The sequence below is a fragment of the Suillus discolor genome (genome assembly GCF_016758755.1).
Source record: "Suillus discolor strain FC423 chromosome Unknown F5147scaffold_7, whole genome shotgun sequence".
Taxonomy (NCBI): Eukaryota; Fungi; Basidiomycota; class Agaricomycetes; order Boletales; family Suillaceae; genus Suillus; species Suillus discolor.
The window spans coordinates 690301-705912 of NW_024541254.1; the positions used below are offsets into that span (position 1 = coordinate 690301).

General features: G+C 48.9%; 8 protein-coding genes across 8 annotated transcripts; 4 read left to right on the top strand and 4 right to left on the bottom strand.

Annotated features, from left to right (window-relative positions):
• Nucleotides 1–1300: 1300 nt before the first annotated feature.
• Nucleotides 1301–2828, top strand: F5147DRAFT_386033 (uncharacterized protein). Its single transcript, XM_041429531.1, has 4 exons — nucleotides 1301–1325; nucleotides 1385–2447; nucleotides 2509–2765; nucleotides 2818–2828. The coding sequence occupies exons 2-3, from the start codon at nucleotides 1419–1421 to the stop codon at nucleotides 2575–2577; spliced, it is 1098 nt and encodes a 365-aa protein (XP_041297337.1). The 5' UTR covers nucleotides 1301–1325; nucleotides 1385–1418; the 3' UTR covers nucleotides 2578–2765; nucleotides 2818–2828.
• On the top strand, nucleotides 2818–3440 carry F5147DRAFT_675486 (uncharacterized protein). Its single transcript, XM_041435915.1, has 2 exons — nucleotides 2818–3073; nucleotides 3130–3440. Exons 1-2 carry the CDS (start codon nucleotides 3027–3029, stop codon nucleotides 3350–3352), a joined length of 270 nt encoding a protein of 89 aa, XP_041297338.1. The 5' UTR covers nucleotides 2818–3026; the 3' UTR covers nucleotides 3353–3440.
• On the bottom strand, nucleotides 3441–4868 carry F5147DRAFT_675487 (uncharacterized protein). The gene is made up of 9 exons (XM_041435916.1): nucleotides 4802–4868; nucleotides 4682–4742; nucleotides 4541–4630; nucleotides 4410–4484; nucleotides 4302–4355; nucleotides 4209–4251; nucleotides 4125–4151; nucleotides 3922–4064; nucleotides 3441–3872 (listed from the first exon to the last, which is right to left on the bottom strand). Exons 3-9 carry the CDS (start codon nucleotides 4625–4627, stop codon nucleotides 3633–3635), a joined length of 669 nt encoding a protein of 222 aa, XP_041297339.1. The 5' UTR covers nucleotides 4628–4630; nucleotides 4682–4742; nucleotides 4802–4868; the 3' UTR covers nucleotides 3441–3632.
• A 209-nt stretch (nucleotides 4869–5077) lies between these two features.
• F5147DRAFT_675489 (uncharacterized protein) lies at nucleotides 5078–5846 on the bottom strand (the record flags this gene model as incomplete). Its single annotated transcript, XM_041435917.1, has 2 exons — nucleotides 5078–5381; nucleotides 5432–5846. Coding segments are annotated over 2 exons (519 nt in total), but the record flags the coding sequence as incomplete, so codon positions are not given.
• Nucleotides 5847–5916: 70 nt separating this feature from the next.
• F5147DRAFT_386049 (uncharacterized protein) lies at nucleotides 5917–7290 on the bottom strand. Its single transcript, XM_041429532.1, has 3 exons — nucleotides 6634–7290; nucleotides 6535–6581; nucleotides 5917–6484 (listed from the first exon to the last, which is right to left on the bottom strand). The coding sequence occupies exons 1-3, from the start codon at nucleotides 7181–7183 to the stop codon at nucleotides 6161–6163; spliced, it is 921 nt and encodes a 306-aa protein (XP_041297341.1). The 5' UTR covers nucleotides 7184–7290; the 3' UTR covers nucleotides 5917–6160.
• A 2572-nt stretch (nucleotides 7291–9862) lies between these two features.
• Nucleotides 9863–11687, top strand: F5147DRAFT_675500 (GTP cyclohydrolase II-domain-containing protein). Its single transcript, XM_041435918.1, has 2 exons — nucleotides 9863–9988; nucleotides 10048–11687. Exon 2 carries the CDS (start codon nucleotides 10147–10149, stop codon nucleotides 11497–11499), a length of 1353 nt encoding a protein of 450 aa, XP_041297342.1. The 5' UTR covers nucleotides 9863–9988; nucleotides 10048–10146; the 3' UTR covers nucleotides 11500–11687.
• A 63-nt stretch (nucleotides 11688–11750) lies between these two features.
• Nucleotides 11751–14039, top strand: F5147DRAFT_629368 (Vps5 C terminal like-domain-containing protein). Its single transcript, XM_041432748.1, has 4 exons — nucleotides 11751–12151; nucleotides 12204–12645; nucleotides 12700–13055; nucleotides 13112–14039. The coding sequence occupies exons 1-4, from the start codon at nucleotides 11807–11809 to the stop codon at nucleotides 13931–13933; spliced, it is 1965 nt and encodes a 654-aa protein (XP_041297343.1). The 5' UTR covers nucleotides 11751–11806; the 3' UTR covers nucleotides 13934–14039.
• F5147DRAFT_675505 (3-isopropylmalate dehydrogenase) lies at nucleotides 14040–15516 on the bottom strand. Its single transcript, XM_041435919.1, has 5 exons — nucleotides 15465–15516; nucleotides 15381–15415; nucleotides 15148–15324; nucleotides 14566–15097; nucleotides 14040–14513 (listed from the first exon to the last, which is right to left on the bottom strand). Exons 1-5 carry the CDS (start codon nucleotides 15476–15478, stop codon nucleotides 14135–14137), a joined length of 1137 nt encoding a protein of 378 aa, XP_041297344.1. The 5' UTR covers nucleotides 15479–15516; the 3' UTR covers nucleotides 14040–14134.
• Between the last annotated feature and the right edge of the window lie 96 nt (nucleotides 15517–15612).

The following is a 15612-nucleotide window of genomic DNA, read 5'->3' on the forward strand; positions in this document are numbered from 1 at the left end:
CAAATTTCAAGCCCTACCGAGACATCAAGCGAGTATCACACCTCTCCAACAAACTTCCAAGCTCAAGCCTTGTGTCTCATGACCGCTCACCTTACAGCTCGCCGTAGACTAGTATAAAGTATCTGCATGTCTTTGTGCGTCTTGAAGCTTGATTGTTGATCCCCGTCAGGAAGGGAACATTTCCAGTACTGTGCACCAAGAAGATTAAGCTTGCTTTCGCCTGCAGTGAATTCGAGCCGGAGAACGACCATCATGCGCATCATATATAGCAAACCTGAGACGATAGCTGCAAGATGCGTCAGAGCTGCACTGCATGACGGGGTGGACCGGCGGCTATTCGTGCTTATATATGTTAGATAACCCACAGAAATGCGTGTTGTGCATGTGCACTGGCCGCAACGCTGTGCTCGCGGATGGCGGGGCAAACCCGAGCTTCCAGGAAGTAGCATGACTTTCTCCTCTCTTCACGCGTTTTCTCTTGTTCTTTCCTGCCAGTAATGAACGATGTACTTCAGTAGTCATCAACATTGATATGATTGAGGTCCAGGTGTAATGGAAGGTCGAGAAGGATATGGGCAGGTGTTTGTTGCATACAACGTGAAACAGCGTCACCGTCACGATACAACACCAAACATGACCGGAAGCACAAGATTATAGCTCTCAGCACTGACCCATTTGATATCGAAGCACAATGGCGGATCGTGAGGCATCAGATGCTGCGATATCAAACCGCTATGCAGCATGTGTGTTAAGGTCCTGTAGGCGAATCTGGAATATGTACTAGATATTAGCAACTATGGGCACAGAAAGGAGCGTTCACAACAAACTTACTCCGACCGAGTCCTCAGATGCGCCCTAAGCTATTCGATATTTCCCTGCTGAGAGTTGACAGTCAGGCGGTAAAAAGAAGTGAGGATGCAAGCGCAGTGAACTCCGACATGTTAACATAAGTAGTGAAGATAGGATGCATCTGCCAAAGAATTGGCTCGTAGAACTTGACTGAGACGCGCACGCGCAGCTCGGGTATCAGAGGACCTCTGGGTGTAGGAGAGAACGCATGCAAAGCTCGAACTGGGGTTGGGTAGGTTTGGGCGCTCGAACACGTATGTAAATGGTATAATTGGGCGCTAGAACGTGAGAAGCAAAGAGCTGAGATGCTGTACAGGAAAGAGGTTCACATTTAAGAGGCGGTAGATACGGCCATGTGCCCATCATTTTCAGGTTGCAGCCATTATCTTGGTAAGATGATAAGCCCTATCTGAATGCCCGGCGCAGATGAACTGACAATTAGCTTGAGCAGGAAAGTGTAGCAGCGCTCAAACAAGGTGGGCATCTTCAAAAACTTTGATGAAGCCAACGGCACGCAACGAGAGCTCACCGACAGTCCTTCGAAGTGGCATACTCTGAAGACATCGACCATGGCCTCCAGCTCGACGCAGCCCGGCGCAACATTAAACGAATTGATTCTGACACCAATCATGACCTTGAAAGGTCATGAACCTTTCAATCACTGCTACGTTTCATCCATGTGCTACTTTCCAGATGGCAAGCAAATGATCAGCGGATTAGGGGATAAGACCGCTCGACGATGGAACCTGCGTGCTGGTAAGGAGATTGAGGAGGCGCGAGAAGTTTGTGAGCAGAGAGTAATTGCGGTGGAGGTATCAAGGGATGGTCAATGGATTGTGATTGCTGGTGGAGATCTCAACTGCGGGGAGCTCAAAGTCTGTGAGGTCAAGACCGGGATCGTTAAAACATTTGAAGACCCTTCGAGAGGGGAGATCGACTGCATTGATATCTCTGCAGACAACACCCTATTGGCGTGCAGGTCGAACGATGACACATTGCGGATATGGAGCTTGGACACTGGCAAACTCTCAGCTGGCCCATTCAGGAATTATAACGGGCTCGGGATGGGCACGGTTCGATTCTCGCGAGACTCGAAGAAGCTTGCATTCAAGTCAATTGTGGCAGACTGGCTTGACGTGTGGGATATTGAAATACAGAAAGTGGATGTTAGAGTGGGGAAAAAACCTAATAAGTGCGGGGTCATGTCCCATGTGCCGATGTTCTGGACAACCAAAGACAAAACAATTGTGGCCGTATTGGACCTCAATAAAAATGAGGACTGGACCACGGATCACAAGACCATCTATGAGTTGGACGCATTAACGCTAAAGACTGTCGGAGCTCCCTTTGAAGGGCACACCATCAAAATCAATGGTTTAGCACTTTCATTCGATTGTGCTCTCCTCGCTAGTGCTTCCTGCCTCGACATCAAGCTATGGGCCTTCGAGTCCCGCCAGCTCCTCGCCTCATTCGACGTTCGATCTGTCAACTACCTCATCCTCTCACCCGATTCACACCAGCTGGCTTACTCAACCCTTGGCTCGAACATTCACATATGCGACATTCCACCCAAGATCATTGCCACTATCTGGCCCAACGTATGCATCCACGCACATATATATATATTCGTTCATCCACTTATAATCATATATCTTACAGACCAACGAACCTAAAAATTCCAATATCCTTAATGTATGTGATCCCTACATTCATCTACGCATCCATTAATGTCATTTTTGCAGTCTAACGCAACACGTCGTGTTGTGCCTCGTAAACCACATGTCACATCTTTTACTCCTAGGCCGCAAGGTCCTTCCCCTACCACACAACGACACGATTTCTTTCACTATCTCCGCACAGTCCTTCCTTCTCGCACGAACACACGCCGCAATGGTCAGCACCGTGATCCCCTGGATGTACGTCTCGTTTATCTATTTACTTCGGAGTTGACTTAACGATTCCTTGCAGTTCCCTGCTACATCTCCACTGCCTCGCAACTACTCATTCACGGCGCAGGAAACAACTCATTTGCGTATGAATGCCCGCGAGAACGTGAGTGTCAACTGCCATAATCATATCTTCGACTTACATTCTTCAGTCCCGACACACCACCGAACCATCATCCGCTGCTACTTCTACGACCTTCAAGGCCCGCCTACGTGACCTATGGACGGGTCATGCATTGTCGCCTATTGTTGATGTTCCTCTCGCACAGGGTAAAGAGGTAAGTTTGGTAGAATTGTTTTCAATCTATTCGATCATTTATCTATCTATCCACAGCGCAATGCTGCAGCGGGTGCTCCTCGCAAAAATAAAGACTGGATACCTGATGAAGACTATGTTCCTTCACGTCCTGCTTCGCCGAATCCTAATTCACAACAACCGCCTGCAGTGCAGATCAACGCTGGAGAGCATGGGAACGGCCGGTTATGCGGCTGCTTCTAAGCTGGCTCGCATATATCTTCTAGTATTGTACTCTTCGTTTTCATCGCTTACGCTATAACGTCAACATTAACTTATCATATGCATAACCACTACTACACCCCTCGAATTACTTATTATCGACATGTAAGCTAATCATAAACCTCACGCATACAAGCCTGCGGGTCATTAAGTCGAACGCGAGTCTGTCAAGTACGGGTGAATCGGCATCGGGGACTGAAGGTGCTGATCAAGCACAGATATCCGACTATCCACAACATTCCTTTCCGATGGGCCGATCGAGATCGACGACAGGCGTCCACTTGCCCGGAACGAAGACCGTTCGTGCTTAACGCAGACATTCATCCACACACGCACACTCCAAATCGCAGCTCACTCACCGCTGCAGATATAGACATCTCCCGGTCCACTCCCGAGTCAGCTTGTCGCCAAGACCAATTTCCTAACGAGCCTCGCGCAAAGTCATCCGATTTCATTCTTTCTCGTAGCTTGACTTTTGCATTTAACGTGCGGAGGATCGACAATGTGTAGAGCTTGCCTGTTTGAAGCAGAAATACGAAAACTAGACGGTTGGCGTTTTTCTGGGTATCGTCAGATTTGTTGGTGTGAACAACTTGGAGTTGCACCCACGTTATGCGAGAAGAACAGTCCTGCGCAAACGGCAATGCAGAGCGATGGCCAGATTGCAGATTCTGTGGCAACAGCGCAGAACCGTAGGAGTGCTCTGTCGAGATGGTGCACGCCGGTCTTGTTTTTCCATAAGAAATAAGCGACTGTTGGATCACATCAATCAGATAAGGTCTTGGAGAAGTTGAAAGCTTGAAAAGGCTCACGGATAACAGAAAGAATGACATCGATCACTTCAAGAACATAACATCAGTCCTGCACTGCACATAAAATCACTTATCGTGACCTACCGAGCACCGCCGTGGTCCAATACGAAAATGCAATGACGCTCAGCTAGAAATGCAGTTGAGCACACATGCAGAGTCAAGCAAGTCTTCACGTACTATGACATCGCTAGGCTTTGGATTGACGACGCTCAGACGTGAAAAAGCCACTGCCTGAACATGCCAGATTGATGTCAGATTCAAACAGCAAAAAAGGAAACCACGCACAATCAAGATATTCGCGCCGTACGTGGTTATCGTGAACGCGAACAAGACGGCTATCCACCAGCTGCCTTTCGTAATCTAGCAGAACCAGAACGTTGAGAGTTTGCGCTAGAGCTGGTACTTGGAACGCATACCCGCCAGCAGCGTCGGAGGAGGAAGAGCTTGTTCGTTCCACTGATGAAACCGTTCAGGAAAAGTGCGAACCATGCTCGCGGAATCATCAACTAATCCCAAGAAGTCAAATCAGAGATCAGCATGATGATACATCGACGTACCAGCGTCTTACGGTCTACATTAGCCTTCCAAGCTATGTATCCTTCGAACGCCGTCTGTGCACTTTCCCAAGCACCAGAGACTAAGCACAACACTCGCGTTACACCAAGCCAACCACTCACACAGAAAGCAGAGTAACAAATGCTACGAAAAGATTACGACCCCAGGAATCTTCATAACACACCTCGTAGTACTGCCCAGCTTCGATGACAATGATACCCTGGAAGAAAAACTGTATAAACACGCCGACAAGTATTGCACCAGGTGGCTCCTCGAGAGCGTGTGTGGTCCGATCGGTCACAATGTCGACGGTAGGTTGGCTCGCGTTCAACATGACAATCGATGCGTGAGATGGTGAGCTGTAGAACTGACTCGTGGCATGGGCGGTTAGAATTCGAATCAAGACTGAGATGTATTCATAGTATGGCTGACATTTCGTGATGTGCATAGCATAAAATTATCACAATTCTAGTGGTCATAAGATAATAATATGCGCAAGACGTACTAGTGTAGAAAAATGAGGTATGAAGGAAGGGGAGTCACGAGGGTGGTGATGGTGCTAGTGGCTCAAGGTCTCTCCTATGACGGAGGTCCTCCCAGATCGTGGGGTGTTCTTGCGTACAATGCATAAAGAGGTCTTCAAATTTTGGGTTCACTAACACATCCGGTTGTTCGGGTATCATATCGTTGTCATAGCGATCACTGGGAGAGATAATCAGGACTGAGGACATGCAGAGCGAGGGTTGACTTACAGGCATCTGCCACAGAAGTATCCATCGACTACTTCAGCATCTGGCTCGTAGATCATGTAGACACATGCTTCAACGGATCGCAAATTATCCCCACTCGGCGGGCCAGGCGTCTGTTCTTGAGCATGCGACGGTGTGATGGAGCTTGGTGAAGTTGGGTTGGAACCAACTGCAGTATCTGAAGGCGTGAATGGAATAGAAACCTCGTCGCTTGCAACGCCCACTTGATCCGTTGAGGCCGCATCCATCTTTTCTTGAAGTGGTGCAGGAAGCGAGGGTGAGACTGGTGAGGTTGGTTTTGAACCGATTACAGTGTCTGGAGAGGATGGTCTGGGCTCAGAGTTCACGTTGACGATCGTATCTTCAGGCGACTGAGTGGGCTCTGTAGTCCTTTGTCTCTTGATCGACTCGATATCCTGCACTATTGAACCATCCATGGCAGAATTCGTGCGTTTTAGACCGCTAGGCTGATCAGCCAGGCTACCTCCAGCTTGCTCTGTCACCCTTTCGTCTTCCCCGGTCATATCTACAAATAGAATAGGACGTGATGTCACGGTGTGCGACTTGGGGTGTAAATTGAAAGGCACGAGTGGCGCCGATGCAGTTCCATTTCGATAGACAGTTTGCGACGTAAGCGTATGCGGATGGGTAAAAGGCGGTTGCTGAGGGCGATTGGGATTAACCGGGGCTGAAGTAGAAGGCATGTGTGCAAATTCTGTGGGTGACCTGGCTCTAAACATTGGGGATGCTGGTGCCGGTGGCGAGTGCTTCCATCTCTGCGACGTAGGAAGGGGCTGCTGAGGTGGGTAAGGCTGATACGAGGATTACTTGAAAGTCTAAAAGCAGTGGGAATAGGCATACATTTTGACCACCATCAGAAACCCTCCTTTGAGTGTGTGCTTGATGGGCATGTTGCAGCTGATGAGGTGGCAGGGCGTGCTGAACCTGCGGTCGCATTTGTCGTGGGTGTTGTGCTTGCTGCTGAAATTGTTGCTGCGGTAAACGAGAAGGCTGGAGTCGGGGAGCGCCTTCGGCAGATACCCGTCGCTGATGAACCTAAAGATACTGTTATTCGTACTTTGCGAGATTAAATAGAAAGCACCAACATCGCTAGGGGTAGGGACTCTGGGCTGGGCGATTTGAGGGACAGAATCTGTAGTGCGCAATCAGAAATGCTAGAGTACAAAGAATAGGAAATGTCCAACTTGAGCGAAATACACCTGAAGAAGACTCGCCACTCTGTGTAGCCATACCGTATTTGTCCTTGAGAATCTGCATGTCTCTGCAAACGTGACTAGCATATAGTCTCATGCGGTCGAGTTCTTGGACGAGATGTTGGTGTGAGGTGCCTTTATTGACACTGAGAAGGATCTCCTGGTTTTTCCGAGCGAGAGCAAGGCGATCGTTCTCAAGAGTACGTATCCTGTCTTGCATCATGGAGAATTGTTGCATCTGAGTGCTCGGATTAGCCGAGTGGTGTGCGATGCGCTCTTCGAGTATCTGAATGGCTACTGCGAGTCGGCAGTTGTCTTGATAGAGTTTTCCGTTGTCCTCTTGGAGTGATCGGACGAGTTGCGTAGTTTGTTTTAGCTTCTCCATTATGGTTGGGTGGTAACCCAGCTCTTCGAGACAGCCATTAGTGGTGGATGAAAGAATTTCGACGATCTTGGAGTGTAGTCTGCCATCTTGGTTTGGATTGCTGTTGAGCGCGTTAGAAGTAAATAGGAGGAGAGCTAACAAAGGCTTGCCCAACATCGGGATAAACCCCGACAAGTGCTTCAGGAGATGACATCCAACAGCCGATATGCAATATATAAATCGCTTGTGTGATCGATGGGATAGAGGAAAAGAGAATTGAGGGGGAAATTTCTTCCGAGTACTTCTCAATTTGTAGGCCCGGAGATTTTTAGTCGAAATTGACTTAGGTCAGGGTTTAACGTTTTGGTTGATCCGTGGATCCTCTCTGGCGTTAGCTTACGATGATCCGGTGAGCTTGTCGCGAACGCGAATAGAATGCAAGTGCAGCAAGTGGCAAGCAGTAGTCCAGCCCTTTTGTACAATAGCAGGTTCTTTGTACAGTCGTCGGAGTCATACTTTAGAAAGCAGCGAGGCTGCAACGCGTTTGATCACGTTAGATTCAGACTTCTATCATCGGACACGACGGTCCGAATATACCATGCGGTCGTCTGGCGGATCCTCTAATTTTACCAGGTGTTGCACAAAAATTTTCTACGAAAGAAAAAAGTAGGTAGCAACTGATTCCAGAAGTACTCCCTACCAGTGATCCCAACAAATACCGGTATCTTCATGGACAACAAAGTATCACTTCTTGGTACTTTGGGGCGTACTGCAGGCCTACCTTTACAAGAAGCCTTCAGTCATTCCAACTGTCAACGAAAGTAACCCACCACCGTTCGCGGCTGATAGCTGGCTGAATTCGTCAAAAATGAAGGACTACTATCTGTCATAAGCGTATCACCAGTTCAAGAATCGCATCAAACGGCAGGGAAGGGAAGCAGAAGGCATGATGGTGCTGCGACGCCTGCCCATTCTGCAATTCCATTCCATCCTTACCAAATACAGGCCAGCGGTTACTTAGTGCGTAACGACCTTGACACCTTGCACTGAAATATGATTGTCGTGATCTGGATTGACGAGAGCAGGCAACTTCCTGAGCTTGCCATATGCTGCGCGGAACACGAGCTTCTCGCCTGCCTTGGGTTCTCCAGTCGTGCTGATAAAATTAGCCTCGTCGATGGATCCACTTGACAAGATTCTGATCATTTAGTAGCAGCGCGAGACGTGAAATCATGATGTATCCGCCTTCTGAAAATAATTGATTTGGTGCAACAAGGTGATTACAGAAGGCTCCTGCAGATGCGCTGCGTGACAAAATCAGGTTAATGACATCTAGAAGTCTACAATTACTGCACATACATTCTGGAGTCTTATCGTATGATCCACGACGATCCGTGTCGAAGGAATGCTGTACCTGTTGTCCATGCAAGGAGCTTCGAGAGAGTAAAATGTGGCATTTTAATACTGCTACAACAATTTCAAAGCCATGACAGGAATGGCGAGCAGTGAGCAATAAAAGTTCATGATTAAGACTCGAAGCTTGAGCACATCATGATAGTTTGAGCAAGAGAAGTATCATGATCGTAACCACCTGGTACCCGGGCCTGTCAAATTTCAAACTCACATCGCTTCTAGCGTCAACTTGTCGGTTGCCAACTGGTACACTTTTTCCTACGTAGGCCACGGCATGAGCGTGGAGGTGTATCCACTCTCAGAATATGTAATTGACTTCTAATCTTCATCAACTTCTTTCCGTTGTCGATTTCGACATTCATTAATATTACTCTCCCTGCCACGCAATCATGGGTACCTGCCCAGTGCCGGAGAATCGAGTTTTTTTGACACATCCCCCATCGTTTGGTTACCGCCAACTGACTTCCACATAGCTGCTCCTCGCTGTGACCAAATTACTTCAAACGTCCTCGAGACAGATCGAGTCGTAGAGAGAAATGCATATTGAATTGGACCCTATGTCCAACGTAAACAAATGAGAGCACTTAAAAGCACGCGATTATGGATGATGCTAGCGTGCACAGCGCAGCCATCAGATCTTGACGGGTGGATGTCCACAATAACAAGGGTGCCGGTCGCTCGAATATCTTACTTCATGACATAGCGGGGCGCGAGCGCAGGAATAGAGTGTGGACTCAGTATGTAGGGCCCTGAATTGGAGGTCCTAAAGGGCGTCAGCATAGCCAATATCCTCGAGGAAATGGACCAGACATAATGCTGCGAATGTCTTTACTTTTTATGCTGTCACAATGGCCGAATGATAATGTCAGTGTAAAACCGTTATCCCCCGTCCGCGACGACGAAATTTTTATTATTGGAATTATGCTCGAACCTGTTCGAGCGCGGATGACAATGGGAAATTTGGGTCGCTCATGGGCGCTTATGGGAGCGTGAGTGGGAAATCGCTGAAGGATCAGGGTTTCTTGCATTCTGATATCAAACGCTGATGATATGATACAATACGTACGTGTCCGGGAATTTTCAAATACCCATGACCAACGACCTATTCGGAAAATCGGAATAAGCACTGAGCATCGACCGATGACGACCCGATTGAAAGATCATTGGACCATCAGCAAGACACCGGACGCGAGTCGGCAAATGCCCTTCTGGTCAAATTTGAATCAAGTCTAGGAATCGAGAAGTAGGGCTTACTCGATATCAGCGCCCAAAACCCGCTGGACACGGAGTCTGAGACTAGCAAATCACAGCTCTAAGCATATTTAATCGACAATGACAAACCCGAATTTGAAGCGTCTAGAAAATTCGGTTGTAACACAGTAAGCAACTGCCCACGATCGTGAAAAAAAACAACCCAAAGATGACAATAGCGTGTATGCTTACCTGCCTTCTACAAGTTTTGACACTGAGATGTCACAGAATCAGGCAACGCGAGTACTCTGATGCAGGGTCCATCTGGGAGAGTACGTCTACCCAAATTAAATGTTGGGTTTCATGGTCGCTCACGCGGTGAGTGATGTGGTCACATATTAGATCTGAGTCACAGCGTCACCTATTATTGATCACAGCATCAAACTTATAAGCAAGACATTATCAGATGCGCGTAGTCCGGCGTTTGCTCCCACTCGTTCCCCACCAACGCCTGTGTTGAATTCAGCTCCATTCAAATGGCCTTAACAGAATCGTTTTATCCGAACATCTCTTCCCCATTATTAGCAGAGTCTGACACAGCTCTCCTAGACGTTCTCACCAGCCCACGATGGCAAGGCGTGCAAAAATTCTCTAGAAGGGATGCTGCTTTAGACCCATTATTGCTTGCAGTAGCAGCGTCTGCAGGCACCCACACCACCCGAAATCATTATCATCATGATTTCTTTCCCGGTGCCCAAGCCGATGCCGTCGCTCGGGGCAAGCGGGGTGCAGAGAATACAAACAAGCCTCAGGAGCGCAAGCGTATGTCATATGTGAGCAAGCAAGGCCCTCGAAGACTGCGCTTGCAGCCCACCATTTCTCTGCAACCAGCTATAGCTTCTCAGGTCATCTCGTTGGCTGGACCATCACCCATATCCTCTATAGAAGTTAAATGCATGGCTCGTACCCGTATACCCACGCCATATGGTCCAGTCTTCTTACACCTTTACCACAATAATCGTGACAACAAGGAGCACCTTGCCATTGTCGTAGATCCAGCACAATACTCGGACGATAGTTCTGTTCTAGCACCGCCAATCCGCAGCCGTTCTTTAGACGCTGTTTGGAATGATGACGAAACAGACATGGACCGCATCATACGCGGGGCATACGTAGGAAAACTATCTGCTACATCCCAACACCCCTCTCGTCCTTCATTGCATCAACCATCTCCCACAGCCTCCATTCCGTCTCCCCTTGTTCGTATTCATTCCGAGTGTTTCACTGGTGAAACAGTGGGCAGCATGCGCTGTGACTGTGGTGAACAGCTGGACGAAGCTATTCGTCTCATTTCCCAACCGATATCTCTTCCGAACAACGCATCACCTAATTCAAGGACGATTCCCGGCCGGGGTGCTGTAATTTATTTGAAGCAGGAAGGTCGTGGAATCGGCCTTCTGTCCAAAATACGCGCCTATAATTTGCAGGATTTGGGCCATGACACGGTCACAGCCAATTTGATGCTCGGGCATCAGGCCGATGAACGTGGGTACGAAATTGCGGTCGCCATTTTGCGTGACCTTGGGCTTGGTTCAGAGCTTGGCGAGGGTGTTCGGCTATTGACAAATAACCCTGACAAAGTTCAAGCTCTTGAGAAAGAGGGCCTGAAGGTTGTAGAGCGGGTGCAGATGGTGCCTAGAAGCTGGAGACATCGCTCTCACTCACAAGCGGACGCGGGAGAGGCTGACCTGGGTAAAACTGCAGGTGTGACCATGATCGGCGGAGAGGCGGTCAGAGGGGAGGACTTGGACAAGTACCTCCGCACCAAGATTCTCCGCATGGGGCATATGTTGCCGCTTTATTTGGCAGGCGGGCAAGCCGAGTCATGACGCAACTCCATGTCGCTCCTTCGCACAGATAATATGAAGATAATATGCAGGGGGTTTGACTTTGACACGACTATTATTATCATGTATTTACCCTGTGTATTTCTTGGTCGTCCTTAGATAGAGTGTACTCATTAATTTTACCGGTAGATCTACAGTCAGAATTCTAGGACTTGCTTGAAGTTGTCTCATAATAGTTGCTTATGTGATCTATTATCACATCAAATTGAGGCGTTTGGCGAAATTGCGGCCATCGTGCACACATCATCACTTTCTCTATTACTGTCCTTCTAAGCACTACAGTGTTGTCATGTTTGACCCTCTTAGCTCTACTAGTTCCATTTTTGCTAATGGAAACACCGACACGTCACCACCATGGCCAACGACTCCCCACGAGCGGAATTCTCCAATACCTCATTTGCGTCGCGCTTCCCCGTCTTTACCATCACCAGTGAGTGTCCAAAAAACAGAGACAGATGGGTTGTACGGTAGAGAACCGAAAATTTATGGCCAGCCTGAACCTGGCCTTGTCTCTCCGCAGACGACAGTAGGCTCAAACGGCACCAAATACGAGAAGATGGAACCATATCTACGTGTGCGGATAACCGGAATGGACAGGAATAGGCGGGATATACTCTTCAAGCTTGATGCCCAGGTAAGCTAGCTGCACTTTATCATCCATATGGTAATCAGACTTGCGCTCGCAGACAACACTGTCTAATTTTACAGGGACCACATACCGCAATGTTTCCCGCTCATACCTCGAGTTTCAGCAGTTTTACGAAGCGCTTATCAACAATTGTCCCCATACTATTATACCTGCACTACCTCTCGCCCAAACATCGGCGCCTACAGATGAGGAAGATGATCGTCTTGTACGAATAATGCTGCAGAGGTGGTTGTCGCGGATCTGCGAGGATCCAATTGTGATTCATGACGAGGAACTGCGCTCGTTTATCGAGAGTGATTTCGGTTATCAGCCGACGCCACGGCCTCGGCGTAAAACGGGCTCAGGGTTTGGCCTAATACGCCGAGGCGTACCTGACGAAGATGAGGTACTGCAACGTGCACGATTTGAATTGACGAAACTTGAAACGCAATTTTTTGATGCTGCTAAAGCCATCGACAAACTTGCGATCACACGTAAATGTGAGTGGCTTGAAGGTGATCATCGGGCTTGCCATTTGTTGACCCGAGTTGTAGCTCTGGCTACTGCGCACGCGGAGATGGGCAACAAACTCATTAATGTTGCTACTACGGAGTCGCATCCTCCTCTTGGACATGCGCTGCAGAAGCTCGGAAGAGCATGGCATACTCTCACGGATCTGGATCAAGCGCAGGCGATTAGTGAATGTGTCGTCATCGGGGACACCCTTGGGTATCAGGGTCTAAACGCTCGTTCTGCAAAGGAAGCATTGTTACAACGAGCCGGTGTACTGGAAGAGTATCAGGCTGCGGTAAAGTCGACGATATCTAAGCGGAGGAATATAGAGCGGTTGAAGGCAAGTTCTAACATTAGGCCTGAGCGGGTGGATGAAGCTCTGGAGGACATAGAGGAGGTAAGTGCAATCTGCTTAATATTTTCTCAGTGTGAGAGCGCTTATCTCTACAATAGGCCAATAAATATGAGCAAGTGCTTGCTCAACGAGCTAACAACATATCCCAAAATCTTCATCGTGCAATGGATACACACAAGCGTACTGTTGCGGACGATATCACCGCTGCTTTGATCGAGCACGCTCGTTCGTCGCTCATGTACGAGAGGCAGCTACTCCGAGAATTGGAGGCGCTTCGCACAGATGTCAATAACGCCAACCAGAAGGTAGCACTTCCAAACCCGAATGGCATCCCCAAGCCATCTGTTATCTTACCTCTGGAAGACGATATACCACCCACACGTATTAGGGCTACGCCTCCTGTTGCGAAGCCCCAAAACCGGATGCCGCCAGCCGCTCCTTCACCCACTCAATCCTCATTCAGACATAACCCACTTCCTCCTCAATCACCTGGTGCAGGACCCTCGACACCTCAACGGAACTCCTTCGCACACTCGCCTGCACCCCCGCAACCACGGGAAACTGGCCCGCCTCTGGGTGGCCGCTTTGTGGACGGGACCCAGTCGATGTATGTTAACGCCTCATCGCCATCACCGTTGGGCCCTCCGGTAGCTGCTTCCGCCTTTTCGCCTTTGCCCCAAGGCCCCCTTGGGGGAGCCATTCATTCTCCTGTTCCATCCTCTGCCACCCATCCTCTTGCAGGTTTCGCACAATCCCCATTGGCCACTAACGCTCATGTTCGCTCTGCAAGCGCGCAACAAGCAGTGGACCCTCTGGGAATGTTCGCCCCGACGAACATATCACAATCAATGCGGGTACACCCATCACGCCCACGCTTGGATGCGCGGGTTGCAGCGACCAAGCTTGCTAATATGTTCTAGCCATTATGACAGAGGACGGACCATGCTTTCACACATTTGTCGATTAATACTGCTCAATGGATTGCTATTTGTTTGTCAAACTGGAATGCCGATCTTCAAATTCGAGAGCATAGATACTCGATCGGATCAATTTGTTGATTTCAGTAGTAGAATACATGTACACTTCCATTGATTCTGCCATAGTCGTATACGTCGATTTATCTACAGCAGGGACTTGAGCACCTCGACGATCTTGTCGCCGACCTCGACAGTCGTTGCTTTCCCTTGCAAATCAGCTGTTCTGATGCCATATCCACCAGCACTCGGCTCATCCAACACCTTGCGAACGGCAGCCTCAACAGCCTGGGCCTCTTTCTCGAGACCAAGGGAGTACCGCAAGAGCATGGCTGCGCTGAGAATGGTGCCGATTGGATTGGCAATCCCCATGCCAGCGATGTCGGGGGCAGAGCCATGAATAGGCTCGTATATGCCTGAAGTAGGCTTGAAAGAGGGGTCTGAAACCAGTGCAGGTGCACCAGCAAGGGATGCCGATGGCAGCAATCCCAGAGAACCAGGGATAACACTCGTCTCATCTGACAAACTGAAATAAAATTGATTAATACGTCACTAGTAACCAACTGAATGAGACTTACATGTCACCGAACATGTTCTCAGTCAAGATTACACCGTTCAACTTTTTAGGGTTAGCCACAATGATCATCGCAGCGGAGTCAACGAGGTAGTGGTCAAGGGTCAGCTGGGGGTATTCCTTTGCAAGTGTCTCGGTGACAACCCTTCTCCACAACCTCGAACTTGCAAGCACGTTTGCCTTGTCGATAGAGTGGATGGGGAGGGGTGGGTTGGCAGCAAGAGCAATTTGTGCTGCAACCCTAGTAATTCTTTCCACTTCGGCAACGCTGTATACCATGGTGTCATATGCGGAGTCGCCATCGCCTTGTTCCTGACGAGGACCGAAGTATAGACCACCGATCAGCTCACGGATGACGATCATGTCAACACCCCTGGCGATCTCGGGCTTCAGAGGGGTGTATGAAAGCAAGGCGTCGGACGCAAAGTTCGCTGGGCGAACATTTGCATATAAACCGAGAGCTTTGCGGATGCCAAGAAGACCTTGCTCAGGGCGGACTTTTGCCTCGGGACCCCACTTGGGGCCACCCACAGAGCCTGGATTCTAATCAGTTTTTTGGTCGTAAAGTTGAACTGGATTTCTTTACCCAGAAGAATGGCATCCGCCTGCTGGCACGCTGCCAGGGTGGATGCGGGGAGGGATTCGCCATATTTGTCAATGGCGCATCCACCAAAGTCATGGGATTCGAGGACGAGCTTGACCGATGTAGATGTCTCGCTAACAAGCTCTAGCACTCGCGTTGCTTGTGCGATAACATCTGGTCCTGTAACATCGTTTAGGCTCCACGTCTTGCCTGATTAGATCAAAGGAATGACATACCAATGCCATCCCCTGGCAGAACGACGATGCGGTACCTGCACATAGAAGTCAGTGGTGAGTATAGGTGAAGATCGAGGGACTGACGACTTGGGAGCCATTTGCAAGACGGAAAAGCGGAAGATGGTCGATATTAATTGCGTTCAGAAACATTGTTATAACCTGCCTGAAGAGTCAGCTGTCCGCAGATAATATTATTTATTATCGGCCGATAATCGATCGCCTGACCTTTTGA